At 37.9% G+C, this 27,727-nt stretch overlaps 3 protein-coding genes across 3 annotated transcripts in view; 1 reads left to right on the top strand and 2 right to left on the bottom strand.

Annotated features, from left to right (window-relative positions):
- ndrg3b (ndrg family member 3b) overlaps nt 1-27,727 on the bottom strand; it is a 1,230,027-nt gene that overhangs the window by 774,964 nt on the left and 427,336 nt on the right. The window lies entirely within an intron of this gene.
- id1 (inhibitor of DNA binding 1, HLH protein) overlaps nt 1-27,727 on the bottom strand; it is a 739,503-nt gene that overhangs the window by 372,434 nt on the left and 339,342 nt on the right. The window lies entirely within an intron of this gene.
- Nucleotides 1-27,727, top strand: part of arhgap46b (Rho GTPase activating protein 46b) — a 175,395-nt gene that overhangs the window by 52,876 nt on the left and 94,792 nt on the right. Inside the window, exon 2 of the mRNA XM_051932915.1 lies at nt 23,965-24,402. Coding sequence (XP_051788875.1) covers nt 23,965-24,402 — 438 coding nt within the window. The remainder of the gene's footprint in view (nt 1-23,964; nt 24,403-27,727) is intronic.

Genomic DNA, 27,727 nt, shown 5'->3' with positions numbered 1-27,727 from the left:
CCTACCCTGCTTTGTGGTATATGAGGCTGACCTTAAAGGTGATCTGTTGAATTCTAGTCCTGGAGTGACATTTCTGATGTTGCTCCAGTAACAGAAACCCGATGATGTCAGATCAACCTATCAAGTTAGTCTTTTCCCATTGTATAGCTATCATTTGGCACAGGCAGCATTAAAGGAATACTACACCGAAAAATGGTATTTGTTGTTTATTACCCCATGTAATTTGTACGGGTTGCAGGGAACAAATTTTAATTACATGTTTTCATGATAAATTTAGATAACAAATTTTCTGATATAATGGGTCAATATAGACCAGCACCGGATAACAGCAAACATTATGAAAAAGTCCAAGAGAAAATCTCAAGTTACTCGTGTTGCATACACCACATGTCAAGTCATCCAGCCATGTGGTTACAAAGTTCCAAACACGTCCAATTTCATGTTGTCATAATAAATGGAGATAACAAAGTTTCTGATATAACTGCTGTCAATGGAGACAAACGCTAGATAACCGCAAACATTATCAAAAAGGCCATTATAAAAGAGTTACTTGTGACTGCATACACTACATGTCAAGCCTTCCTGCTCACAACATCCCAAACACATGTATTTTCATTAAAATATTGTTAAACATTCTTGTGAATGAAAGTGGAGCATGCTCAAATGCAAGTGATCATTTGAATTCAATACCCACTTTCTCTCTCTTTTTTTTTTTTTTTTTTAGCAGGAGTCCAGCTCAGTTACATCTTACATTTTTTTTTAGATATTTTTGATGTTGTTTATTGTTGTCCAGTTTTGGACCCTTGTTCTAACAGAAATTTTGTTGACTCTAATCTACATGAAAACTGAGATTAAACATTTTTCTTATCCCTCACAACAAACTACATGGGGTAAGCAACATATAAATAATATAATTTTTGGGTGGCAGTATTCCTTTCAAATCACTAGCCAATCCAAAAGTGAGTTAAAGCCATCTTGCTAAGGTCTGTTCATTTGTACTGCCAGCTGTGAACAATAAATTTCATTCTTTGGAATTCTTTGAAAATTGCCATTAATGATGGTGTACAGTATGTTGTTTTATTTATATCTGTATATTTGCAATTTATCCTACATTTATATATTTATAAAATAATATACATTTATACACACAAAAAACTTTTAAAAAGTTTCCACACTTTTTTTAACTCTATTTAGTAAGAATTACAAAAACAAAATACATCACATTTCACCTTCCTTACGATTTTAATGCGATTTAAATGCCATCAGCATCAAATGTTTTTGCCTTCACCATTTCCAACGAAAATATAATATATATATTTCCCGCAGGGCTCAATGGGAATTGGAGTTGGGTGCTGTCCTGTTGGGTCCGAAAGGTGCTGCCAGGGGGTGCTGCAGCTGGGACTCCTGAGGCCTGTATGGGCAGCGTATTCGCCACACCCGGAAGTGCAGCCAGAACTCGACGATCAACCAACTGGAGCACTTCTGGGTGGACTATAAAAGGGCCCAGCAACCACCACTCAGTAGCCAGAGTCGGGAGGAGGAGGAGGACGAAGCTTGGAGGAGGAGTGGAGGAAGAAGAAAGAGTGTGGTGTCTTTTGGTTGGTGTACTTGGGACTGTGTTGTGTCCATGGGGGTCACAGGGAAGACGTGCCCCACAGGTGAAGAAAAATAAAAACATCTTGGTTTTCATACGTACCTCCAGTGTGAGTCTGTGTGGGTCAGGCGCCTATATAGCACCTTTTACAATATATATATTTATATATATATATATATATATATATATATATATATATATATATATATATATATATATATATATATATATATATATATATATATATATATATATATATAATATAATGTACACACAGTGGAACCTCGGTTCACGACCATAATTCGTTCCAAAACTCTGGTCATAACCCGATTTGGTCGTGAACCAAAACAATTTCCCCCCATAGGATTGTATGTAAATACAGTTAATCCATTCCAGACCATACAAACTGTATGTAAATATATATTTTTTTTAAGTTTTTAAGCACAAATATAGTTAATTATACCATAGAATGCACAGCGTAATAGTAAACTAAATGTAAAAACATTGAATAACACTGAGAAAACCTTGAACAACAGAGAAAACTAACACTGCAAGAGTTCACGCTATAGTGCTACGAACCGCTCGCTAAAAAGCACAGATAAAAAAAATGAACATTTGAGAAATCTGTAATTTAATAAACCACCAAGAAAAGTAACATTGCAACAATGCACGCTACGAACCAATTGCTGTAAACAGAAGTGAAAACAAAAACAAGCCCCGTGCATTCTTTAACTGCCTTCTCTGCCTTATGCGTCCAGCCCTTTCTCTCGCTCGCTCTCTCGCCTGTGTGTGTGTGTGTGTCTCTGTTTCTCGCGCCTGTGTGTGTGTGTGTGTCTCTCTCTCTCTCGCGCCTGTGTGTGTGTGTGTCTCTCTCTCGCGCCTGTGTGTGTGTGTGTGTGTGTGTGTGTGTGTGTGTGTCTCTCTCTCTCTCTCTCTCTCTCCCATGCCTGTGTGTGTGTGTCTCTCTCTCGCATGCCTGTGTGTGTGTGTGTGTCTCTTGCGCGCCTGTGTGTGTGTCTCTCTCTTGTGTGCCTGTGTGTGTGTGTCTCTCTCGTGCGCCTGTGTGTGTCTTTCACGCGCCTGTATTTGTGTTTCTCTCTCGCGCGCCTGTGTGTGTGTGTGTGTGTGTGTCTCTCACGCGCCTGTATGTGTGTGTGTGTGTGTGTGTGTGTGTGTGTGTCGCTCTCTCTCTCGCTGCACAGGGAGAGACTGAACATGTGCGGAAATCATCGGTGCGCACAAACCGAAGGGAAACTGGCTTGTTTGTATACAGAGTGTGTGAGGTCGTGAACATATGCAAAAGTTTGGCGAACTTTTTGGTCGTAAACCGATTTGTACGTGTTCAGAGACGTTCGTGAACCGAGGTTCCACTGTATGTGTGTGTGTATATATATATATATATATATATATATATATATATATATATATATATATATATATATATATATAGATATATATATATATAGATATATATATATATATATATATATATATATAGATATATATATATATAATATAAAATGCATGTATTTTAAAGAAACTATTGATCTAATTTGAGCAAGTGTGGTTGTGTGTGAGAGTGCCTTGTGTCCACATCTCCCTTTTGTTCCATCCAGCCTGGATATTCTCCACTCCCCATTTTCTTGGAATTGCATCAAGAAGGTTCAGTAAATGGGTGGATGGTCAAGTAAAATATGGTGCAGTGAACTTGTTTAGTACCACTGGTGGACTTGGTGTTCTTATAACCACCTTTTTTTTTGGTTTCTGAAGAGTTACAGTACAGTGAATGAATTTGTAACAGTATAAGGAGAAGCCATTGTGTTTCATTTCTGCTTTTATCCCCAAGCAAATTCTGAATGTAATAGTTTCTGTTTTAGTGCAATGACTTGAAAATGAGTAAAGAACAAAAAATATAAAAAGGTTAACAATATGATAACTGAGTTTTGTATGATCAGCTGTGCGGTGTTGTGCCATTTTCTGATAGACAGGCACAACAACCAGTGGACAACTGAAGTAGTTCTGGTGTATCTGCAAGAATGGAAACGAGGCTGTGGAGTCAGAAATAATTATTGGGTTACTGGATTCGGGAGTCAGTAAAAATGTTGTGACTCTGACTCAATTCAAATTGTAATGTGTTAAAATTTCCAATCTCACATTTACTGATTCTATTAAATAATTTTTTCTTCTAGACTTTTGATAAAAATATAGCTTCTTTTTTAATTTTGTAAGTTTAGTCTTGTGTTTAATCTTACTAAATGCTTGTAAGCCACAACAACATGACTACAGCCTTTAATTAAACCTGATCTTTAACAGGTTAGAGTGCTAAAACGTCACCTGATGATTCACGCTGACAGTGATGTAGTGTTTTGTATCTGTATGTTGTGTGCTTTCAATCAACATAGAGGAAGCGCATTTAAAACTGAAGCCTGGAAGCTCTTCTTTAAGTAAAGAGTTGTGGGACTCTGGAACAAACTACCGAGACATTCAGTTGAAGCAGAAACCTTGCCAACTTTTAAGAGGAATCTGAATGAGATATTGTGACAGCTTAGCTATTAGCTAAACAAATGGGCTTGATGGACTAAATGGCCTCCTCTCGTTTGTCAAATTTCTTATATTCGTTCTAAATGTATTAGTTTAATTATAAATAGAGGAGTTGGGTTTGGTGTTGGTTTTGTGTCTTGACTCCACAGGCCTAGATGAAAACAAGAATGTTGGCCGTAAAAAGAGAGCAGTACATTATCTATTCCTCACAAATTAAAAGTATTTCAGATCGTTCCTGACAGCACCATTACTGGTGCAAGTAAAACTCCCTATAGTCCCCTGAATTAGGCGACATCTGCCACCTCTTTTGCTCTTGAACATTTTAGTCTATTCCATGGGCTTCTGCTTCGTAGCCCCCTTCATGTTAATGCAATATCTATAGCTTCCTACTAGTTATCATGCACCCCCCCCCCCAATGGACTGCCTAATTATTCAAAATCTAATACATTCCCTCTTCACAGAGATTCTTGTTTTGTTAAAGCTGAGGAGAAAGAGGATTTTTTGGCATACTATCAATCGGATGCCAGTCTTTCAACAGTTTTTAATGTTTCTGATCTTTTAGTAACACGAATATTGAGTTGTGCTTTGTAATTTTAACATTTTTTATTAGGGTTTATACCCCTGCACTACGGTGAGTATTCGTATTCTATGGGAGGTTTGTGAGTGGCTTTTCAATATTGAAAGCAGCACACGGTTCTCAGGTCTTACTTTCTTTGTTTTAATTATTGTGGTGTTTAAAGAGAGTCTCAGACTGACAGAGAATATGCCTTTTTATTTCCTTTCCTTTGTAAAGACATCGCTTCTGTCTTTCTCCATCATGCACGCGAACCAGTAGCTCAGGGTGCTTTTGCAAAACCACATCTTCTCTGTTTATTAATGGTTGTGGAGAAACAAAACCTCAGGCCTGATGTGAAAAAAAAAAGAAAAATTGGCTACTGCCCAAGTAAAGGATGGCAGGTCACACAGTCAGCCTGAATCCACAAGTTGTTAAAGAGTTATGGCATCTTGAAAAACAATGAAGGCAACACAATAAGGAAGGTGCAGCTTTTAAAAGGAGAGCCTGTGAGTCACGCCATTTACCTTGTGTTTTTGGGGATTCACTTGGATGGCAGCTTCCCTTGCTCTCCTTGTTTGGCAGGCTTATTTACGACAAGTTTCCATGGACATGCTGCCAGTTTTATGCTTTTGTTAGAGAGACGTCACATTTCTTGTGTTTTTCTGTATTCTAGTTAGCCAATAAAAGGTGTCATTTTGCTTGGCTTTTCTCTGTTTTTTAAACAATTCGTCCAAAGCTTACATACGGCTTCATCTTGTCCTAATGAGCAGTATTGCTACGAGTAAGAACTTTCATTACACTATGAAAGACAATAGTGTTAGAATCATGATGGTAAAATATTTTGCTATAGATTTCCTTTATCATCTTGTGCAATGATGGTGTTTAGTATAAATGAAAACAAATAACCAAACTAATGTATTCTGATTTGGCTTGCCAAGCTTGTTGTGGTGTTGTTTACCATGAAAAAACACCATATAAAATAGAAATCAAGAGTCACAAAAAATGTTTTTATTCTCTTTTTTTGATATGGAGCCCAGAAGAATAAAAAGTGTACCATCTGTTAATAATTAAATATGCCTTATATAAAGTGTAAGATGGTAGCACAGAGTGAGCATTGTTGCCTTGAAGTTCCGGGTACCTGGGTTCAGTTCCCAGCTCAGTTAATGCACAAAGTATGTGCGTTCTTCCCATGTTTATGTCAGTTCTCAAGGAACACCAATTTCCCTCCAATATCATAAAGACGTGAGCAGACGTAAAGCAGGGGTCTGCAAAGCTGCTGCTGGAGGGCCGTAATGGCTACAGGTTTTTGTTCTTAATGAGAAGTCAATTCTTGCTGTTAAAGCAGTTGTTGCTCAAGCAACATGTTTATGCTTCATTTTAGTTGTCTTGCCACCCAGATGACCAGGCTCATTTACATCTCATTTGCACCCGTGTCTTTCATGCAATATCTGCATCGATAAAATATTTGAAAAGAAAACAAGTAAAGCTATGAAAAATATTGATTGGTCTGTGCAGAGGAGAGCAACCAAGTGCATCCCACAACATAAGGAATTGTCCCCCCTCTGACAGACTGTTTAGTTACAAGCAGAGGAGACTACTGGAAGACCTAATCCAGATCTTTATATCCTCAGAGGTGTTGATAAAGTAGATCCAGGAGAAATGTTTTAGCTTAAGGGTAAATCATGTACTTGAGGACACCAGTGAACATCAAGTCAAAATACATTTAGGACTGAAAACATTAAGTACTCTTTACACCAAGAGATGTGGAAATCTGAAAGAAACAACAGAGACATGTCATTGAAGCAGAAACCTTGACAACCATTAAGACATATGTGGAGGAGATATTGGGACAACTTAGCTATTAGCTAAACAAACAAACTTGATGGAGTGCATGGTCTTCTCTCGTTTGTCAAATTTCTGGTTTACCCAGCATCTGGATGATGATTTTATCTGGAAAATCAGTTTTGGAAATGACTGGAGTGGCCTAATGAGAACACTAACAAGACAACAGCTAATTAGGGTGACTGGAATAAAAATGATGGTAGACCCCTGAGTTAGCTAGTCATCTGCTGGCCCACTTTGCATCTCATTATTATTTGTCTAGTGGTTAAGAAAAAAAAAGGAAATTGTTAAATTAGCCACAGTAACTGGTGACTAATTAAGGAAGTGATAGGAATGCAAACTTGTATCCGCTGTAGCCCTCCAATATCAGAATTTGACACCATTGCTCTAAACGGGGTGAATGTACATGTGATTATGGTTTGTACTAGCTAAAGTGGACTCTGACTGGATGGAGAAGAATATTATTACATGATAGGGTTTCCGTATCACATTTTGAGATGAAGTAAAGTTGGTACAATTCTGGGTCCTATATGTCTTAGTTTGAGGAACTGATTAAATGCTGTCCTATATCAGATTTTTAAAATTTTATTATTATTTATTTTTATCAATAGTTGTGTGACATTGTTGTGGCACTTATTTTTTTGCTGTTCTTCTCTGGGCACTGCCATTTTGTGCAGTGTTTTATAAGAGTGTCGTCGTGTGTTTATGACAACAACATTACTACTCACTTTATTTGACAGCTAAGCAGGGTAATGGCATCATTATAGCACCATTATAAAAGTTCAGAAAGACGTCCCTTGTAATAGTTTGTATCAGAACACTTCAAAGAATGATTAGTTTGATTCTTTAGGTTTGTGTTTGTTTAACATCTGGGTTTTGTAGCTTTCCTCCTAAACTCAGTTCTTTGACCTTTGTCTGCTTCTTTATCATTCCTTTGTCTTTCCCTACAAGATAAACACATTTTATGTAAGGAAGAAATGGGTTTTTTTTTAAGCCTGTCATCATCCCTATTGTTTGTAACAGTTAGTTTCATTATTTACAGCTGCCCTAAATCGTCCTCTGCTGTGTCAAATGGTATAGGGAGTTTTCTAAGTTACCATCTGTGATGTCACGCCTTTCCCAGTTCATTGTATCCGTGTGTATTTTTAGTTGGAGAAATGCAAGGTCATTGTTGTTCTGCTGCTTGATTGACACAAAACGTAAATAGATAATTACTGCTAATATTTTTATTCAAATAAAAAGCAAAATGAATCGGTAAAGCAGGTCTTACATTTCACCATTGTCAATTTGAATGCCAAATATTATTTTTTATTTTCTATATAGTGAAGTGAGATGGGAGAGCAGTGCTACTCCACTGTTTGGTGAGTTCATGTAAAAAAGCTGTCTTGGAATTGTCCCACTACGTGCTGCCACTTTGAACGGCAATCCCATGTTTTTTCCTACTAGAAAGATGAAACTGTTTTTTTCCATAGAATGTGAGCACAGCATTGAAAGTTTGTATTAATACAACATTTAATCCTTTTTCAATCTGGCATCAAAATGTCATCCTTCTCCAAACTGGTCCCTGCTTACCCCAGACTAGTATTACCATGCCATATCTGTTTCAAGAAACATTTCTCCTTTTCCCCATTTGTTCATTTTAGCAAAGGAAGCCAATTGATAGAGGGTAACCTCCACCATCTGTCACTGTGACCCTCTAACCAAGTACAAGGGGGGACCACATTACATATTTAGTGAATGATAAGCATTTTTCTTTCTTTTTTTTTTTTTGTTCTTTCATTTGTAAAGTCAGGGACTCATAAATTCCTGCCTTGTAAGAAAGCCTTAGGGCCATTTTAACCTGCTGTTATGACTTTTCCTGAGTTGTCGACTGGAAACCCCCCCACCTCCGATTTGCTAAACAACAAGGTGCAAAGTCCTGCAGCAGATGTGCAGGATGAAGTTCACACCTTCTGTTTCTTTTTGTGTTTTTAAATAGAGTTCCTCATTTCTATATTTTGGGTGCACTGCTTGTGTATATATTGTAACCTACATTTTAGATTATTATTCCTGTTTGCCTAACAAAATGTGAGTGCTGAAGATGGCTAAACCTGTGTGGCTGCTTCTCAAAAACTTCTGCATCATGGTTTGTTTTGTATACTTAATGGGTGGGTAAACAGTGCTTTACTTTTTGGGAAGTACCATTACTCCCTCTCTAGTTTATGGCTGTACAGAAGTGGTCAGAACAGAGCAGTAAATGTTGTCATGCCTTGTGGGGGAATAACTTGTGTTGGTTATCGGTAGTGACACTACTCATTGCTCTTAAGGGCAGAGTGGCTTTTTTGAGTTTGTCCTTGCTTCAGTTTCATTTGAGGTAAAACACCACAGTTTGGAGAAAAATGTGTGATCAATTTCTATTGAGTATTTCATGCGTGTAGAGACGTAACTCCAAAACAACAGTTTACTTTGAGAATAGTATGTGAAACAGCAGCAGAAAGCTCTGTGTCTCTTTAAGAACTCTGTCATATCCTGAGTAATTCATGTCAGGTTGTGCTGTCTGCTTATTCTTTATTTATGTTTGATTCAACAGGATAGAAATCAAAAACATACTAAATGTGAAGAATGCTCTTCAAAGATTTGGCAAAGCCAAACATTCATCAATTTAATGAACTCACTTATTCAAGTTTTAGTGTTCGGGGTACCGGAAGCAGTCTCTGCAGCATTGGGAACCAATCGTGGATGGGTGTTGTGTTTAAGCAACACCAAAATAGCCAAATAGTTTAGCAGGCTTCAAAATAAATAAAATCCAGACCAGGACTGTGCTAGGTCTGGGCCACAGAAGTAAGCAACACCCCAGGCATCCTAGCCCCAAACTCAAATGGCAGACCTTTTAAAAAATACCCTTCTGATGAGTGGGTGACTATAAACCTCTGGCTTCAAGTACTTTCAAAAAACAAGTACAAAAGGTTAAGGCAGGGAAAAATTAAGGCAGAAAGGGTTTGCCTGTTATGAAACTCAAGAGTTCCCAAGTACAAAGACCTGAAATATCCCAAAAATGGCCACTACAAAAGAAAAAATATCATACCTGGCTAGCATTGAGGGCAAAAAGCACAGGATTGTTATGAATCCAAGAGAACAAAGTCCCCTGGAATCCAGAAACAAAGTCAAAAATCCAAAAGAATCACAAACAACATAATAGAAACAAGACTCACCAACACCAAAGCACATTCGAATGAACTACAATGGACTGCGAATTGCCACCTGTAGTGATGGGTAGGTAATAGTAACATAAATAAGTAACTCAAAAATGAACAAAAAAGACAATTAAAACAAGAATTTGAACCCCAGCCAGGGGAGGGTACCCTAGATTAAATATTACAATGTCTAAAAAGGCAACCTAATGCAAACATTGTCCACAATTCACATAACAGAAGACGAAATCCACAAGGAACAGAAATCTCAACAGTACTTACAAAATGACTCTTTCTGGGCCCCGGGCCAACAGCCAAAATAAATAGGTTAAGGGTGGTCCTTCAGCAATGATATTATGGTGGACCTGCCTGTGGGGTTCCACCCAATAAACACAAGGGATGTAGCAAAGTAACATATTCAATACATAAATACTTAATGATATTTTGTAATTTTTGTATTTAATATATATAATGAAACTAACAAAAACACATGCAAAGTACCCATTCACACAGTTACTCATGCTGAGTGATTTGAGAGCTGCAAGTTAACCTAACCTACATGCCTTTGTGATGTAGGAATGAAACTGGTGTACCTGGAGAGAAACTCTCACAGACTTAAGGTAAGGTGTACACACCAACACAGACTGAGACTGAGCCTGGGGTTTGAATCGAAGGCACTTGAGGGAGTTCCACTAAGCACTGTGCTGACCCTGTGTAGCTAATATTCATCCTAGAAGGCACAAGTTAATGATACTTGAAATATTCAGAGCAAGGTCTTGATATCATGCATGTTCCCATCCATAGTATTTCCATAGCCTTTTCCCCTGTAGTAGAGGTGAGTCTCATATTAAGTGTTTGTAACTCAGATGTAAAATATTTTCTATTTTTATCTACCTTGAAAAAGGACAATCTGGTGCCCTCACTGTTCTAAAAAGAGTTATAACCACTTATACTCTCAAGGAGCATGCCTGCTATCATAAGCAGTTGAATTGTGTTCCCCTGGACTTCTGCAGCCATTGATAATGATTTAAATGGCTTTAATCTGAAATTATTAAAGTTTACCACATACAAACCACACAACCCACATTCATTCTGATGTTGTTCCCTCTCAAATGCCTGCATTTGCAAAGCTGAAGTGAGTAGGTGCTTGGTGGGCTTAGGTCACTGTGGAATAGTGGTGTACAATGGTCTGAATGAGCAATTCCAACATTCTCCTGGTATTACAAGTGCCCAGAACAAACAATCGCAAACTCCATACAAGTGGCTCCACTGTTCACGCTGTAGGCCAAGCTCTATAACCCACAGCTACACCACTGTGCACTTCCATGTAAATCTGCTAGACTTACTCAATGTGGTTTTCTCAGTAGACTGAGATTGTGCATACCATTTTTTCATAAGTCAGGTGCCTGCTCTCTTGTCAGGTACACTGTATGGTAGCAGAGGGATTTGGAGTGGGAGAAGACCTGTGGATACTTGAACATTCCTATAATTCTTTAAGCACTGAACTATCTGATAAAGTGGTTGACAGTCCACTTTGGATTTATGGTTAGGTTTATAGAAAGAGCAAGGTTCCCATAGGTTCTGTCCACAATGCTACCAAGTTGAACTGTTTGTTTCTAGTCCTATTAGGGTCACAGTCTGCTTTGTCACACTAGAGGAGGTAAATTTGTTCATAAAGCTACAGTAGATTTGCAAATGAAGTTTTAGTTCCAGAGTACTGATATGCACTAATAAAGAAGCTATTCATTTCTGCTTCTTGCATGTTTTTGAAAACTTAACTTTTATTCATATGGGATCTTGTGGCAGACTGCTGGTTTCCTGTTTTACATCTTAGCTTTTAGTCATATTCTACCATTTCTTGAGCTTATGCATTTTGGTTTTCGGATTCAGACCCCTTTTCTTCAAGTTCCACTTCTATGTTATGATTCAATAAGCTCACACACAAGCTATAATTGCTTTTTGCCTGTTCTATTATTGCCCTGTCCAACAGCACCTTCCTATTCAATGGTCTTCCTTTACATATGAATGGCTGTTTGTGACCTTGAGCAAAATCAATACATGGATGACCTACTGTAGCTCCCCCCTAGATGTCTCTTTGACATCTTATCTACTTTAGGATCCTGAAACTTTCACTCATTAACAACAGTCTGCTAAAAGCCATTAGTTATGAATATTTTCTTCAAAGTTATTTATATTTGCTTGAAAAGTCTGAATCTTTATTTTGTCAGCCATAACTTGATATCGTTGTCACATAGTTTCCCTCTTCTATCAAGGACCTGTGTGCTCAGCTTTGATCTGTAACCCACCAGGTCCATAGTTTGCTGTTGTTGGTCATTTTAGATTAGAGGTACGCTGTGACAGATGGTTGTCTGACTGTCATTGCTTTATATCTTTACCATTTAAAAACAAATATGGCCAATTGCCCCACTCCAGAGCAGCAGTGACCAGCCTCTGGCTCATACAATGACATGTTTTGTTCATTGTAGAGAGGGTTAAAGAAACAACTTTAATAAAAAGTGCAATTGCTTGTATTTAGTTTACAAACTATTTTTTCTCTCATTATTTGCACAAGACAATAACAATACCTCATTTAAGTTACTATCACACACACTGATGGCTTTGTGGTTTTCTGAAAAAGGATTAACCTTTCTGGAAAATCCTTCAGATCTACAAATTTTTGGTTGACCCACAAGTACTCACTGTTTGCTTATTAAAGCATGGATTTAATTAAAAGAAAAATTGACCTGTAGCCTTGTAAATCTTCAGCTTACAGATCTAGGGGTTTGCTGCTTTATTATGTCAAACAAATTAACTTGGAAAGCAAATCACCTTGCTCATAAAAGAAGATCAGCAATGGAACTGAATTGGGCATGCACATTAAGATTCATAACCACCACTGATTTATTTAGCTCTAGGACGTTTTTTTTAAATGATGCACATTTAAAACATTATGTATGTACATTTAAGTTCCAACCCTTAAGCCTCAAAGGAGGCTGACGTGGACATCAAACAACATACCACTCTCAAATCTGCTTAATCTAATTTTGGGTGGCTGATAACTGGAGACTATCATAGCAGCATTGGGTGTAAGGTAATGACCAACTCTGGAAGAGGTGACAGGCCATCATCTCATGGCCCAGTCAGGCACACCAACACTCACTAGAACATAAGAACAATTCTTAAAGTCCAACATCAGTCCCATTGCAGCAAATTCTGCAACGTATCATCAAGTCAAGATACTGAGGTACGTAAAGGGCTAATATCTACTACTAACTTGATGATGTGTTCCACATATCTCTGGTTCTCCTTGGAAAGAACAGTTTTGTGGTGTTTGTTCGAAATTGACTGTTAACCAGCCTTCATTTGTGCCTTGCGTTCTACTTGAAATGTTTATTTGTACTAACACCTGGTATTCACACACTTGTATTGCTATTAAGATGGGTGCAAGATATGTACATGTTCATATGGCATTTTAAATTTCTTCAGACTGTGTTGCTTGGGTTATTCATTGCTCAGTAAAATGGTTGCGTAAATAGTTTGTTCTTTTATACATAATAATTGTATTGGTTGCATCTAAAATTGTGCACTGTTGTATGGAGTGGAGTTGAACTTGAAGGAACAAAATCACAATTACAAATGTAAGTCGTGTTATGCCAGTTTGCAGCATGTGTCAACTGTAAATCAGGTTTCACAATTAGAAATGTGATATGTGCATTTTTGAAGCAACATGAGGCAATTCACAGAGTTCCAAATAGGCCAAATAATACAATTGAAAAATTATTTCAAGTGTCAAGCAGAAGTGTCTCAGAAAAAAGGCAGCATATTCCACGCTGCATGAGCAATGAGATAAGTATGGATGCAAGTCAAAAAGTGCTTACATCCAAGTAGAAGGCAAACATGCATAATCTGAAAGGAGCACAAAACCTGGACAAATGAGCAATGGAAGAAAAATATATGGTTTGACAAGTACATCCTGATGAGTTTGTGTGGAGAAAGTCAAAAGATGCCTTCAAACGGAGCGTCTATTACCCTCTGTTAAACAATGAAGGGGATGCTTAATGGTAAGGGATGACATCTCACAATGTCATTAGATCTCCATGGTCATATAACAACTGAGATATATGAGACCATCGTATACAGAACTAGGTGTGCCCTTCGGTGCAACCACTTTTCTAGAATGATAATGTCCACATACTCACTAAACTAATTTAACAGTGGCAGTAGCATAGCTAGGGGGGCAAGGGGGGACATCTGTCCCCAGGCGCAGCATCCAAGGGGCGCCGAATTGATGTTCCCCATTGCATTTTGGCAAACAGGAGGGGGCGCGAAATCTTCAGTTGTCCCTGGGAACTGAAAACCCTAGCTACGCCTCTGAACAGTGGTATCATGAACTCTAGGACGAATGCAGATGCATTCCATGATCTCCACAGTCATCAGATCTAAACATCATTGAACCTTTATGGCAAGTTCTTAAGTGTAGATTTGTTTCTCTTCATCCCTCAAAAGCAAGAGGCCTTTCTTCCTGAGAATGGTGTGGTATTTCATTACACACAGTTTAGAATTTGTATAACAGCATTTCAAAAAGGTTTTGAAGATGTCTTGAAGTCGACCCATCCTCCATCTTCTTATTATGTCTTTGATATTAATATATTGTTAGGTGTTTTCTATTATTTTGTCCACTCCGTATATTTTCAGGAAAGCTAATTTTATTGCTTTTATTTCTTTAAAATATATGCACATAGGAACTTTGAAAAAGACATTCTGGAAATTTTCTCATATTTAAAATATTTGTTCATAGAAATCCTAAACGATTGTGTTATAGCAGGTGATTAGTTCTTCCATGGTAGAGTTAAAAAAAAAATAATAATAATCTTCTGGAAATTGAATTAAATGAGATTGGAAGAGTCCAATAAAGATAACTCCTATTACTTTGCTGATGCAACACTTTGTGTCTTTTGGGCTTCCATTTTCTCATTAAATTAGCCATCTATTCATTTTCCTTAATTGACCTGTCTTGGTCATATTTTGATTCACTGCTAATTTTTATTAACTATTGCTCATATTTTTAATTGATATTTTGTTGATGTCATCTTGTACCATTTATTGTTCTTGTTTCTCATGGACTCCTCTATTTTAGAACTTTGGATGCAATAAGTTGTTAAGTACGTGATGAGCATGGAGAATCATGTATGACAGTTGTGCTGTTAAAAGATAGCTGTTGCATTAAACAGCTTTTGAACTTTACCTCTTTAAATTTATATTGAGTGACTTGTGCTCGAGCAAACATATTTTTTAGGAACTAGTTTTGTTTTTGATTTAGTATTGTTTTTTTAACTTCAAGTTTAGTGTAGCCCTTAAAACCTTGGCAAACAATGTAATATCTTATGCACAAACCAGTCCTAATAACCTTGACTATTATATAGAAGAGCTATGAAGGAAAAACGTTTAATTGATGTCTGTCATCCATTAATATAAACTGTCCACAACACAGGACAGGATCTGGTGCAATGCAGGAAACAAACCTGAGAGGTGACGCTCACACAAGCATACGCCATCTAACCTAATCAGAGATTCATTGGGATATGAAATAAAATCAGGATCCTTGGAGAAGCCCACAGAAACAAGAAAGTGAAAATGCCAAATAGATGATGGCACTGCTGGGAATCACAATCAAGCTGTAAGCAAGTTTTAAAATTTGTGGATGACAAAACAGGAATAACGTCTTATGTACAGTATCTCCAAGTAAGACATTCAGTGGTGAAAGTGTATCGTCTCTCTTGGTTTGCACAGTAACTTCACATTATTCACAATGTATGCGTATTGTCAAGGGTTTACACCACCCAAGAGAACAGTTACCTTTCTGGAAGGAGAAGTAATTCACCACCCAAGTGGGAAGGTCAGGACAAGAAGAAGTCTGGCCTGAAAGAGCAGTCCCATTATCTAATGTTGAGGAAGCTTAAAGTCCTTGATATAGTCTTCATTCCAATAGTGGGAATAAATAGAAGGACACCCACTTTAAGTACTCTCATGTACACAGAATTGTTCACAATGTCTTCTCTTCCTCTTTCTTTAAAAGCTGAAATTTATATAGTGTAATTCAGTTCAGGGAAGAGCTAGTGTGCCTCGTGTCAGACAGTCTGCTCACTGATACCAGCCTGTTCCTAAATTTAGTCTGTTCCCTCTTGCTACTAGACACTGCTGCAACTTATGACACAGAAACTGATGAGTCAACTAGTTGATGATCGGGTGTACGCTATGGGCTTCATTCTGACCACTATGTAGTACGAGCCTGAGGATACATGTACGTCTTGTAGTGGCAAGCCAGTAACTGCTCAATTCTTCATCCCCAGCATGCCAGAGTGCTCTTCTGGTTAATTAACCTGATACCAGGTGTGCCAATTGCATCACTGCATGGCCAGCCCAGAGAAAACAGCTGTCAGAATTACAATGGCAAAAAGCATTTCGGGGAACAGCAGGAAGAACTACTTAGGATGACTTAGAAAACTCTGCCATAACACTATGTTCACCCTTAAGTTATGGATTTAAGTATATAGAAAGCTCTAAGATCATTTTGAATTTAAAAGAAAAAAATGGTACAAGTGACAGACATGAAATGAGTTATAAATAATGCTGTCTTTATACATGAAAGAAACTGCCAGTAATGTTTTAATTGATACGTTCATGCTGAATGAATGTGCCTTCTGCCTTAAGCACTTCAGAGGAATGAAAACTTGGGGATTCACACCTTTGATATTAAATTCTGAGTTTTACATATGAGGGGGTGCCACTGAGACACTCTTCTGTTCCAACCACCTTTCCAAAGTGTTAGTTTGTTTTGTCATAGACCCCACTCACACATTGTACTTCCATTGGAGTTTGCTCTTATCATTATATACAAGAGAAATAAATGATCAGTGGTCCACTTTTACAGCTCAGTCCTAATAAGGTCACAATGATGCATAATGTACCTGTGAAGATCTCCTTTGGGTGTACGATTAGGGTAATACTTTGAAACATTTGCATTTAACTCACAATGTAAGGGGTGTTGTACTGGATAGTTTTGCAGAAGTCATTGTGTAAACATTTTATTCATTTTTCTCCTCACAATCTGTTTTGTATCATTTAATATGGTAAATGTATTATCATTCTGAATTGTGACCTTGAAATGGCTACGTATTAAGTTTTGTCTTTTTTGCATTTCATTGCTGGTGGTTATATAAATCTGTAAGTCAGCTTCCATGAACTGACAGTAGTTAACTATGAGCTTGATTCAGAGGAGAGATGTCTTTCAGAAGGTTGCACGCACGGCCGCACAGCAGTTTCAGTTGTCAGGAGGTGCAAAGAGGCCATCTGGAGAGAGCAGACTGAAATAAGATTAGAGTAGAGATCACAATGGCAAGAAAGGTCATGGATAGGATCTGCCTTAGGTTGAAGAACAACACACCGTCTGCATCATGTTACACCCACAAGAGTACTGGGTGCTGGCAGAAAAGACTGGTGTGGTACTTGTCTTATAGAGGGAGATGATGAAGGAAATTTGAAGAGTTTATGTGATGTGCGTAACCTATTAAAGGTGAATGGTGAGGCAGAAATGGTTAACAATTACAGTAATTATTGGGGGGTGTTCCAAATGAACATAATGGCATGCACCCACTGTAAACCCTAAACCCAAAGTCTAGACAGAGAAGAGATGATGGCAAATGCTATTATGATGGTTTATTTCCTGCCTCAGTCATTAATCCCATATGACCCCTGAATCAGCCTTGACCTGCTGAGCACACAACTCAAATAGTTTAATGATACTAAGTAAATATCCAATTATCAATGTGTTAACATATCTATTTATTCCAGGAGTATGGAGGCCATATTATATTAGGAGTATGGGGGTCAGATCTTATCCCAGCAGTATTGGTGTAAGGCAGGAGCTGACAAGGCACACACACACACACACACACACCAGTTTAGTTACCTTACGTGCCTTTGGGATGTGGGAGGAAAAACCAGAGAAACTGGGAAAAATTCACAAAAACTGGGATAGCATGCAACTGTACACAGACTTGGGTTTAAGCAGAGGAATCTGCGGTGTGAGTTAGCAGTGCTAAAAACTGTCATGGTGCTACTCTCTGAATAACCATGGAATACACAAATAATATATAAGCAGATAAAACATTTTACACTGCAACAACATGAAAAATTACATTTAGGAAGGGAGTTGCCGTTTCATTTTAATAACTCCCCACACATTACTAAAAATTCTTCTGGCGACATAAGATCATCACCAAACTAAACAGATGTTTAGTGAGTTTTTAGATTAATTTCTGGCCATTCATTTGTGGCCAGTACGTAGTATATAACATTGTGTTAAGGATATATAATGTAATAGTGTTTGTCGTCGGTTACCAAGTAGTAGTTTAAATTAGTTCAGACACAGTTACTGGAAAGGCATTCCAGCAATAGTATGACTTGCTGTACAAGATACAAAACACCACAGTCCAAATGTATTCGCTTTTTAAGATTTTAGTGAAATTCAAAGCAAATAGTTGACACAAAATATAAGAGAGCTGATAATACACACCAAAAAAAAAAAAAGGAGAAGGGAAATTTCTTGTCTATGGTTTTCCGCTTGAGGCTTAACCTTCTAGGTTACATTTCCTGAGGTTTCTATATGCTATCTCATTCACAACATATGTGAATATAACGGCACATAACAATAAGCCCTTAATGCCTACCTGACTAGCAGTTCTTGTTTCTCTCTAGCTATCCATCTATCCATCCATCTATCCATTATCCAACCCGCTATATCCTAACTACAGGGTCACGGGGGTCTGCTGGAGCCAATCCCAGCCAACACAGGGCGCAAGGCAGGAAACAAACCCTGGGCAGAGCGCCAGCCCACCGCAGGGCGTGCACACACACACACACACACACCCACACACCAAGCACACACTAGGGACAATTTAGGATCGCCAATGCACCTAACCTGCATGTCTTTGGACTGTGGGAGGAAACCGGAGTACCCAGAGGAAACCCACACAGACACAGGGAGAACAGGCAAACTCCACGCAGGGTGGACCCGGAAGCGAACCTGGGTCTCCTAACTGCGAGGCAGCTGCGCTACGCACTGCGCCACCGTGCCGCCCCTCTCTGTTTCTATCTAACTTCAATCTAAGGGCTATCCTATTGTCACACAACTCTAACATTAAAAACATTCCATTATCTTTAACTTATAGGAGGTGGAACCATCTATGTTAAAGCTACATTAATATTCAAGTTCATACTAAGCAAAAGGTAAGGTCAATTTACGATTAACATTAACCCAAAATATTTGGCTCTTACAGGGTTCCTACTGTATATTCCTGTAATGATCGTTGGATGTTTAGTGTTTTCTCTAGAGATTTTGATTCAGGTCTACAGGCCAATTCCATCAACGCACTTTCCCTTAGCATTAAAATTCAGTTAATGCCTTTAGCATGTGAATTTTGTTAAAGCTCAGCTCCAGTAAGGCTCCCAGCTACCCAGACTTATCACACAATTTCGATATTGCATAGCCATGCTACATACTGTAATTTAATCAAATCTACTTATTGGCAGAACTTGGGAGGAAAATAGAATGGAAACAGCTTTTGTACACAAGGGAAATGACTAAAATATTAAGTGAAACTATTGGGGTGGGGGGTTGATATCCATTAACGTTACAGTCCACAAAGCAACATCATAGAAATGTTTGAAAAATGTATTGAAATTGAAAATCACGTGAAGAGTTGTAGATTTGTAGTCTGGGCTGTCCATATGCAGACAGTTAAATGCTGTCCTATTAGGTCTTGAATCATCCTACCTGCAGAGAATAGATACAGTTGAGATATAGTTTGTTAATGTATTTAATTTTGTGAATTAAAGATAGTAAATCTATACTACATATTGTTTTATTTATTAGTAATGAAAAGTAAATTTTGCACAAAAATAAGCCTACTGAAAAAGTAAAAGTATACATTCTGTCATCCACAGGCCATTGTGAAATTTGTTGTAAAGTATGAAAAGACACATACCCAAGTAGGTTCTATTTTCATTTAGTAACCTCTCAATTACCTACATTCCTCCATTAGCACATGTAGATACAGTATAATTTTCCTGTATGAGAATTGTTTCCTGGAATAGCAGTTATGTATTTTATACATTTCCATGATTATCCCTTGCTTTAGCAGTGTCCCTTTCTCTTCTATATACATACATACAATGCAAATCACATTCTTTCCAATGATTTTTGTTGAAATTAAAATCTCATATAATTATTACTTTCCCAGTCTTATTCTAGTCTTGAATATCATTTCTGAATTTTGGATATCCTAGTACAGTGTACAAATTTTGCAATATGATCATTGACCCATTTTATTCTATTTGAACATCCTCAGCATAGTTGTTTCAGGCAACAACTAAATGCATATACATTAACACAGCAATCTGTTGTTTTTAACAATATATTAGCCATTCATTAACCAAGTACAGATTTCGTAATTTCTTCTCCTGCGGTGGACTGGCGCCCTGCCCGGGGTTTGTTTCCTGCCTTGCGCCCTGTGTTGGCTGGGATTGGCTCCAGCAGACCCCCGTGACCCTGTAGTTAGGATATAGCGGTTTGGATAATGGATGGATGGATGGATAATTTCTTCTCATCAACATAAATTAGTATGCATGAATTGGTTTTAAAATTCTCGACAAGTGCAGGCGTGTGCGTGACCTTAGGCTATTGCTCTCCTGTTTAGGCTTACCTGCTGCCTGCACCATTTATGCTGGTGTCTACTGTGACCCTGTGCCACCCTGAACCGGATAAAGCAGGCTCAGAACACGGACTGATTAGGAAAGAATTCTATTTTCAGTACCATTTCTATTTCTCATACCTGAGTCATGTGATATGCATATTGACTATCAGTGATAAGTTCATGTATACATTTTTTTTACTTTGTTTCATGATGCAAAGAGAATTACCTGCAACTTTAGATCAGCAAACCAAGAAACTGGTTATTAGCTTTCACCGCACCAAAGAACCTCTACGTCTGGTCACTATTCATGGAGTGGATGTACAGGTGGTCCACTCCTACAAGTACTTGAGGGTCCACATCAGTGGCAGGCTGGACTGGTCTCCTAACACAGAGGAACTATACAAAAAAGGGCAGAGCAGGATCTTTTTCCTTAGGAGACTGTGTTCCTTTGATGTGAGAAGTGACATCCTACAAATCTGAGATGGCCAGTGTGATTTTTCTGTGCTGTGATGTGCTGGGTTAGTAACATGACTTCAAGAGAGGCCAATCTGTCTGTCTGTCTATCTATCTATCTATCTATCTATCTATCTATCTATCTATCTATCTATCTATCTATCTATCTATCTATCTATCTATCTATCTATCTATCTATCTATCTATCTATCTATCTATCGAGCTTCTGTAAAATAACAAATTTCTTTCAGGGACACACAAACTTCTATCTATCTGTCTAGACTAGCAAAGGTAAAGTAAAAGGTGAGCAGAATCTAGAGGTGTATAGTCAGTCCCATGGTGCAGTTTAGAAACAGAACAGAGTAAATTAAAGTAGTCTTACTACTGAAGTGAGGCAAATGTTTGTTGTCACCGTCTCTGTCTTTTCTTTAATTTTCCAGGCATGATCAGAATATAAACTGGTGATAAACAGAGCATTGAAATCCTAATCAGTCCAATGTTCGTAATACTGTACACAGTCGATGAGCACAATTATCTTTTTTTCCCCCTTTTTCTAAAGCACAGCAGCTTAAGATAGCAGTACTATGTCTGTGTGAGTATGGTTATCTGTAAATTGTTCAAAATCTTGGTTCAAACACTATAAGACTGCACTTAAAGGCATCCCACTGCCCTAGAGTAAATCTTGCTAGAGCAGGAAACTCTGTTCACCATGTGGCTCATTGCACATGCTATTATTTCCTAAAAGTAATATGCATGCAGAATTACTTCTTAGTGTCTGTAATCAATGTATAAGCTGGAGCACAGTACATTAAACTGTGCATGCCTTATTCACAGAATTGACATCACTGTAAAAGAAGCATTTCAGAATAAAACGTGATGTGAATATTACTGTGCATCGATGCAGACAAAGTCCAATATGCATCCACTATAATGCCCTGAAAATTTAAGTTCTGGTCTGCTTCACTGCACCTCACCAGTGTTTTCCATTCATTTTGGTTCATGCTTTGTTGGACTTAAATGGCCTGTTCTCGTTGAAATCTTTCTAATGTTCTAATGTACTTGCTGTAGTGGCACAAATGTGAAAATTACCGATGAATTCTGTCCTTCTTCCTCAAGGAAAAAACTTTGCACCTGCTATAATTTATTCCAGAAAAGCAGTTTTATGTTATGGGCAACTTATGTTGCATGCGAAAAGTCAAAAAATCCTTAACACATTAAGTTTACATTAATCCAATGAAAGCAGAAGGCGAAATAACCTAGAAAATAACGTAAGGCTGTTGTTCTTTAATAAGAATTGTTTTCGAATGTACAGTTATCATACATATATTTTCTTCCATCTCATATTCTTTTTGTTCTTCATTTTGATTCCCATCATAACATATTTTCAAACCTGCAGTGGCAGCACTGGGTACATGGCAGGAAACAGTGGGGCTGCCAGGCCCAACTCCTGCACACTCTCACTCTAATGGGGCTAATTTAGAGTTTCCGTTTGACCAAAGAGACATTGGGGTGTCCCACCAGATATGAAACCGTTAACCAAGACATGATCATTATCCACATGGCTTATAGTATCACTTGAAAGTTTCACTTTCATCGCCTGCTGTAATCTTTTGTCAGATGTTGGTGTGTGCACACAGCTGCTTCAGCAAAGGACTTAAACTAAATACACCGGTTGTGCACTATTGTTTGATTAGCTTTATTTCTTTTATTTTATAGCATGCAGGTGCTCAACAGTCAATAAGGAAAGCTTTTCAAGATTAGGGACACAGTTGCGTTGAGATGGGTACAAATTTAGATTTGTAACCGTTGTCTGGACTGGGATACCAGTGTTTGTTGAGATGTGTCAAGCACAGCTACAGAATACTTGATTAAGCAGTGTGGCCAGATACACTTGAGACACATGAGAAGGTGCCAGGTGCATTTTGTCTTCCTGGGAATCTTTGTTTTTGCCTTTTTCATTTGAAATCAATCAGCTTTATTGCCATATTTGTAAAAATGAAACATGGCATTGTACGACCGCATCTTTGGAGTTAAAAAGGAGTAAGTATATAAGGCAACTATTGATGGATCACCCACCTATGGAAGTTTGTGTTTATATCAGGCTGACAATAAGTGTTGTGTCATAATTGCTTCATGATGATACATTGTTGTGAAATGCATTATTTTGAACTATTCTGTCTGTGTTTCTTTTATTTAAAAAAGCATGTCCTTTTATGCTGAAGTGCTGTTTGTTGCTTTGTAATAATGATTTCTATTAAAGACAAAATGTAAAATAAAATACAATTTGGTACCTACCTTTAAACAAACACACCTTGCATACACTATCATTCTTTGCTGTCACAAGCAAATAATAAAATGAACTCCAGCACAGGAACTTGTAGAAGCAACAGTGCTTTGAACTTACTGTAATAAGAACTTGTGATTTCTTTGTTTGTTTATTTTATTTTGTAATTTTTTTTTTGTCTTATGAAGCTCATTAATCATTCTAATTGTGAATATTTTCCGCACATCCTACTGGTTCATATTATCAACACAGTTGTTGCTGTTTTTTGTTTTTTGTTTTTTTTTTTTTTTTGAAGACGTGCTATGTGCTTTGACATGCTGTATTCATTAGTTTTTGAAAGAGGAGCTGTAATGACAAGAGTAATTTTTTTTTTACATCTTGGCATTTATAACATTTCTCAAATGTGTTTGGCTCATTTTGAAAACAATTCTATATTTAATTTTTTGGAAATTTCTGCTGCAACCACAATATGTTCTGGGTACTTTTATTTAGCAAATTCAATGGTTGAGTCTAACATAAGCTAATTCAAAGTGATGCAGTGTTGCATGTCACATTTGTTTTGGAGACCACTGACTTCAAACCGTACTTGGACGCTTTGTAATTTCAAGTTCTAACTAATCAGCACAACTTGCCCTCCCAAAACCTCTTTAACAATGTTGCTCCTGAAAGTTCTGACATGGTGTCTGCTAGTTTGAAGTACTGTACCTTGTACATTTGAAGAATTTGATTATGTTCCTTTCTTAACATGCCTTTTCTTTTGCTCTTTTCAGTTCAGATTGGGTGGAGATCCTTGAGCCGCGCTCCCGGGAGCACATGTACGTCAACCTGGTGACTGGGGAGTGCGGCTGGGAACCTCCTGCCAACGTCAAAGTGCGGCCGTCCGATGGAAACCAGTGGTGGGAACTGTTTGACCAGAACAATAACCGGTTCTATTACTACAACTCTGTGACACAACAAACTGTATGGCACCGCCCCAAAAACTGTGACATCGTACCTCTGGCACAGCTGCAGGCCATGAAACGAAGTTCTGAATCAGAGCTGAGGGGCTTTGGGAGTAAGAGGGGCAGCACAGCCAGCAGTGAAGGCCGCCACACACCGTTGCACATAGTTTGCCCTCCAACTTTACAAGATGTAGAGGCTTCTGGAAAAGAAGGCATTGTCAAGCCTAGAGGAGGTGACAGTTTGGAAAACAGAAAAGATCATGGGAGGTAAGTCTATACTTTTAGCTAGATTGTGTATGTTCTTGAGCATATGATATCTGTTTCACAGGCATCTCTGACTAACCCCAAATGGTGGTCTGCATGTAGTGGAGAGCTTTAGTGCCACATTTGTTATGATTTGTGTTTCTTTTTTAATTATTTTCTGCGGTTTTGTTAACAATATATGAATACCCTTTTATTGATATCTTTGCGAAGAAGAATTTTGGATCCCAACTGGTTTTTAGCATTAGGACTGCCTTTTTCAATTCTCCCTTGACTTTGTCACTCTATTCTCTTGTCTTTTCGGTATTGACCTGTGCCTGTCTGTTTTTGCCCTGTCCTGTTTTTCATTTATTATCTACTGGTGTGTTCTAGTCTCATAGCAAATTTTTGGGGGGTAATCATGTTTAGAACAAAGTTTCTATTGTGCTGTCCATTGGAATGTAGAAGAGCTACATTTGTTATAAAAGTGCCAATAAAATGCATTAGTTACAAAGTGCGTTTGAAAGGATGAAAGATGCATGTGAACTTTCATACCAAATGCTCCATCCGGCTATATGAAGCATCAAGAATTTTAAATGAATGTTTGTTTATACTAAAACAATATTTTAAATATGAAACATTCTAATCTCAATTATTGGTTGACACTGATACAAAATTAGGACAAATCTTACAAGGACTCGATAAGAGCTACATTTAGACAGTGTACTAAAGTATGTGTTGAGTATTCCTAGTCTTACTGTGGAGACTGTGGAAAAACTTGAAATCCATTTAAAAAAGGTTTTACTGAGGTGATTGGAGTCAAGGATTTTTACTGTTACTTAAGATAGGTTGATATCATTTTGATTTTAGGAATATGATTTCAGTTTTAACTTCATTCAGATGAAAAGGGAACAATAAATGCAGCATATTATAGAATTGAGTAATATTTTATAACATAAAATCATGACCCAGGTATCAAGATAATATCTCATTGTGGTTTCCAACAACTTATCAATACCGATTTTGATCGCAAGGGCATTTTGGATGGCTACAGGCATTTCGTTGTAGGCAACAACACCCCATTTCAACCATGTGACAGTCGGGAGCATGACACGCTATGTCATTGTGGCAACACTACTTAAGATAATGTAATGCTACTCCTGGCGTCCAAGTTTTTGGATTCGTGTGTTGAAGATCTTTGCGGTGTTTAATTTGTACAAATCTGGTGTAGGGAGTCAGGACTGTTAGTGTTTTTCCAATCGGACTTCTGTTTTGGTTTGTGGAATTTTCAGCTCATTGATATTTTTACCCTTACTAGTGATTTGATCTCGCTGTCTTCACTTATCTCCTGGGACCTCATGCATAACGCCATGCGTAGAATTCACACTAAAACATGGTGAAGGACAAAAGCAGAAATGTGTGTATGCACAAAAAACTCCAGATGCATAAATCTCTGCATTCGCCAACTTCCATGTTTTTCTTCTCCATAAATCCCGGTCAGCGTGAAAAGTAACGCACGTGCACGCGCCTGCCTCCACTCCCCAGTCTCCTCCCAGAATTACGCCTCTTTGAATATGCAAATCAATATAAATAGTCCTTAAGCTCAGCGTTCTGTGAAAAGGCAATGGCAAAAGCACAGGGGCAAATAGAAGAATTTCAGCGAATACCAAGTGGAGGAACAATCCGTGAACGGAGCACCAGCTCCTTGCTAGCAAAGCGACAGTGTCCTCACATGTTTAATTATTAACAATATAGATTATTTAAATAAAGTTAAAGTTTTATCTGTATAATATAATAAACATATTTTGCTGCATTTCATCTTAAAAATAATATCGTCATCATATGTAAATACGTGCTTTATAAAGTGGCTCAGGTTGTGCAATATTTTAACTGTAGTGCAAGTTTACCGTGAGGTGATTGTACTAATAAGTACAAACAGTTCTAAAAGGAGCACGTGATGGACTGATTGAGTGCGTTTATAGTTCTTGGGATGAAACTGTTTCTGAACCACGAGGTCCATTTATTTATAAAGCCGCGTCAGGCATGTGGATCTAAAAAAGAAAGGGAAACCGCACAGGAACAGTAGCACTGCTTTGACGCTGGGTGCCGCCAGTTTGCAAAACTGAGCGGAGAACTTGCGTACTCCAGGGTTTTAGCTGTCGTGAAAATGTGCGTGGCTTTACAGCAAGTTTAGGTTTTATACATCGCGATTTGAGCGTGGAAACAGGCTTACACAACATTTTTGTGCATACGCACCGTTTATACATGAGGCCCCTGGTCTTCATCTGTTATTTACCTTTTGTATTGTCAGATTTCTTCCTGGCATAACATGGATGAGGTAGCCATCCAAGGCATTTTGATTTTTTTAATCTTAACGTGTGCATAGGTACCTATTTTTTTTTTTTTCCCTAAAAGTGTTACATCATGGCTTTGTCATCCTAACCTAATATTGGCCTTACGGTCCATATTTGCAATGCAAAGCTGAACTACTGTGAACTTGCCTTTTTAACAAGTGAAATCAAGCAGTCCATTTTTAAACACATCTTTTCTGGCACAGTCAAAATGAAGAGCATAGAAAGTCTTTTGTCAGTTCTTTGTTGTATTTGACTTTGAGAGTATTTCAGCCTGTGGCCACACAGGCATTTGTGCCACAGACCATACATAAGTGAGGATCCCCAAATATGTTTTTATCCTTTTACTTGACAATATCCATATATTTCAATGAAAATCTGTAACTCAGGCAGATGTGGTTTTTGGCAGTTATAGTAACGGCATAATTGGGAAGTTGTGAGTGGTTTGGGTTTTTGCACAGTGAGTCACAAGCAAGATTTGTTTAGTCGAATGTCATGAGAGAGCAGAATTGGACCATATAATTTGATATGTTGGTTTGATTGGTTATCTTTTTTACTGTAATGTTTAATTGTCAGATTGAAGATGACTGAAAGGCTTTGCATTCCAAGCAGAGTTGTAAGAAGTTGGATTCTTTATACCAGCACAAAAACAGCATGTTTGCATAAGAAAACTGTTGTAATGTTACTTTTTATATAATTTTAAAAAACACTACAAGAAATAGTGACTTTTGCATCAAGCACAAATACATTTAGAGCAAATACTGAAAAAGACTTGGCGACACTTTATTTCTGATATCTCTGAGGAAATCAAGTTCAAATGTATTGTCAAGGGTACAGAGTACGGTGAGATGCTTGGTACAATCCATGGTACAGTGACATCTGGGGGAAGCGAGTGTTGAAGTTTTACTGCTACACTAGAAAGTGTTCAAAGTTACGGGATCACTGTGTGATGTTTTTATCACAAGTTTTAAAGGACACCATGACATCTGACCAATGGAAGA

Source organism: Erpetoichthys calabaricus, chromosome 10, assembly GCF_900747795.2.
Source record: "Erpetoichthys calabaricus chromosome 10, fErpCal1.3, whole genome shotgun sequence".
In the NCBI taxonomy this organism is placed as follows: Eukaryota; Metazoa; Chordata; class Cladistia; order Polypteriformes; family Polypteridae; genus Erpetoichthys; species Erpetoichthys calabaricus.
This window is presented reverse-complemented; position numbering and strand designations above follow the sequence as displayed.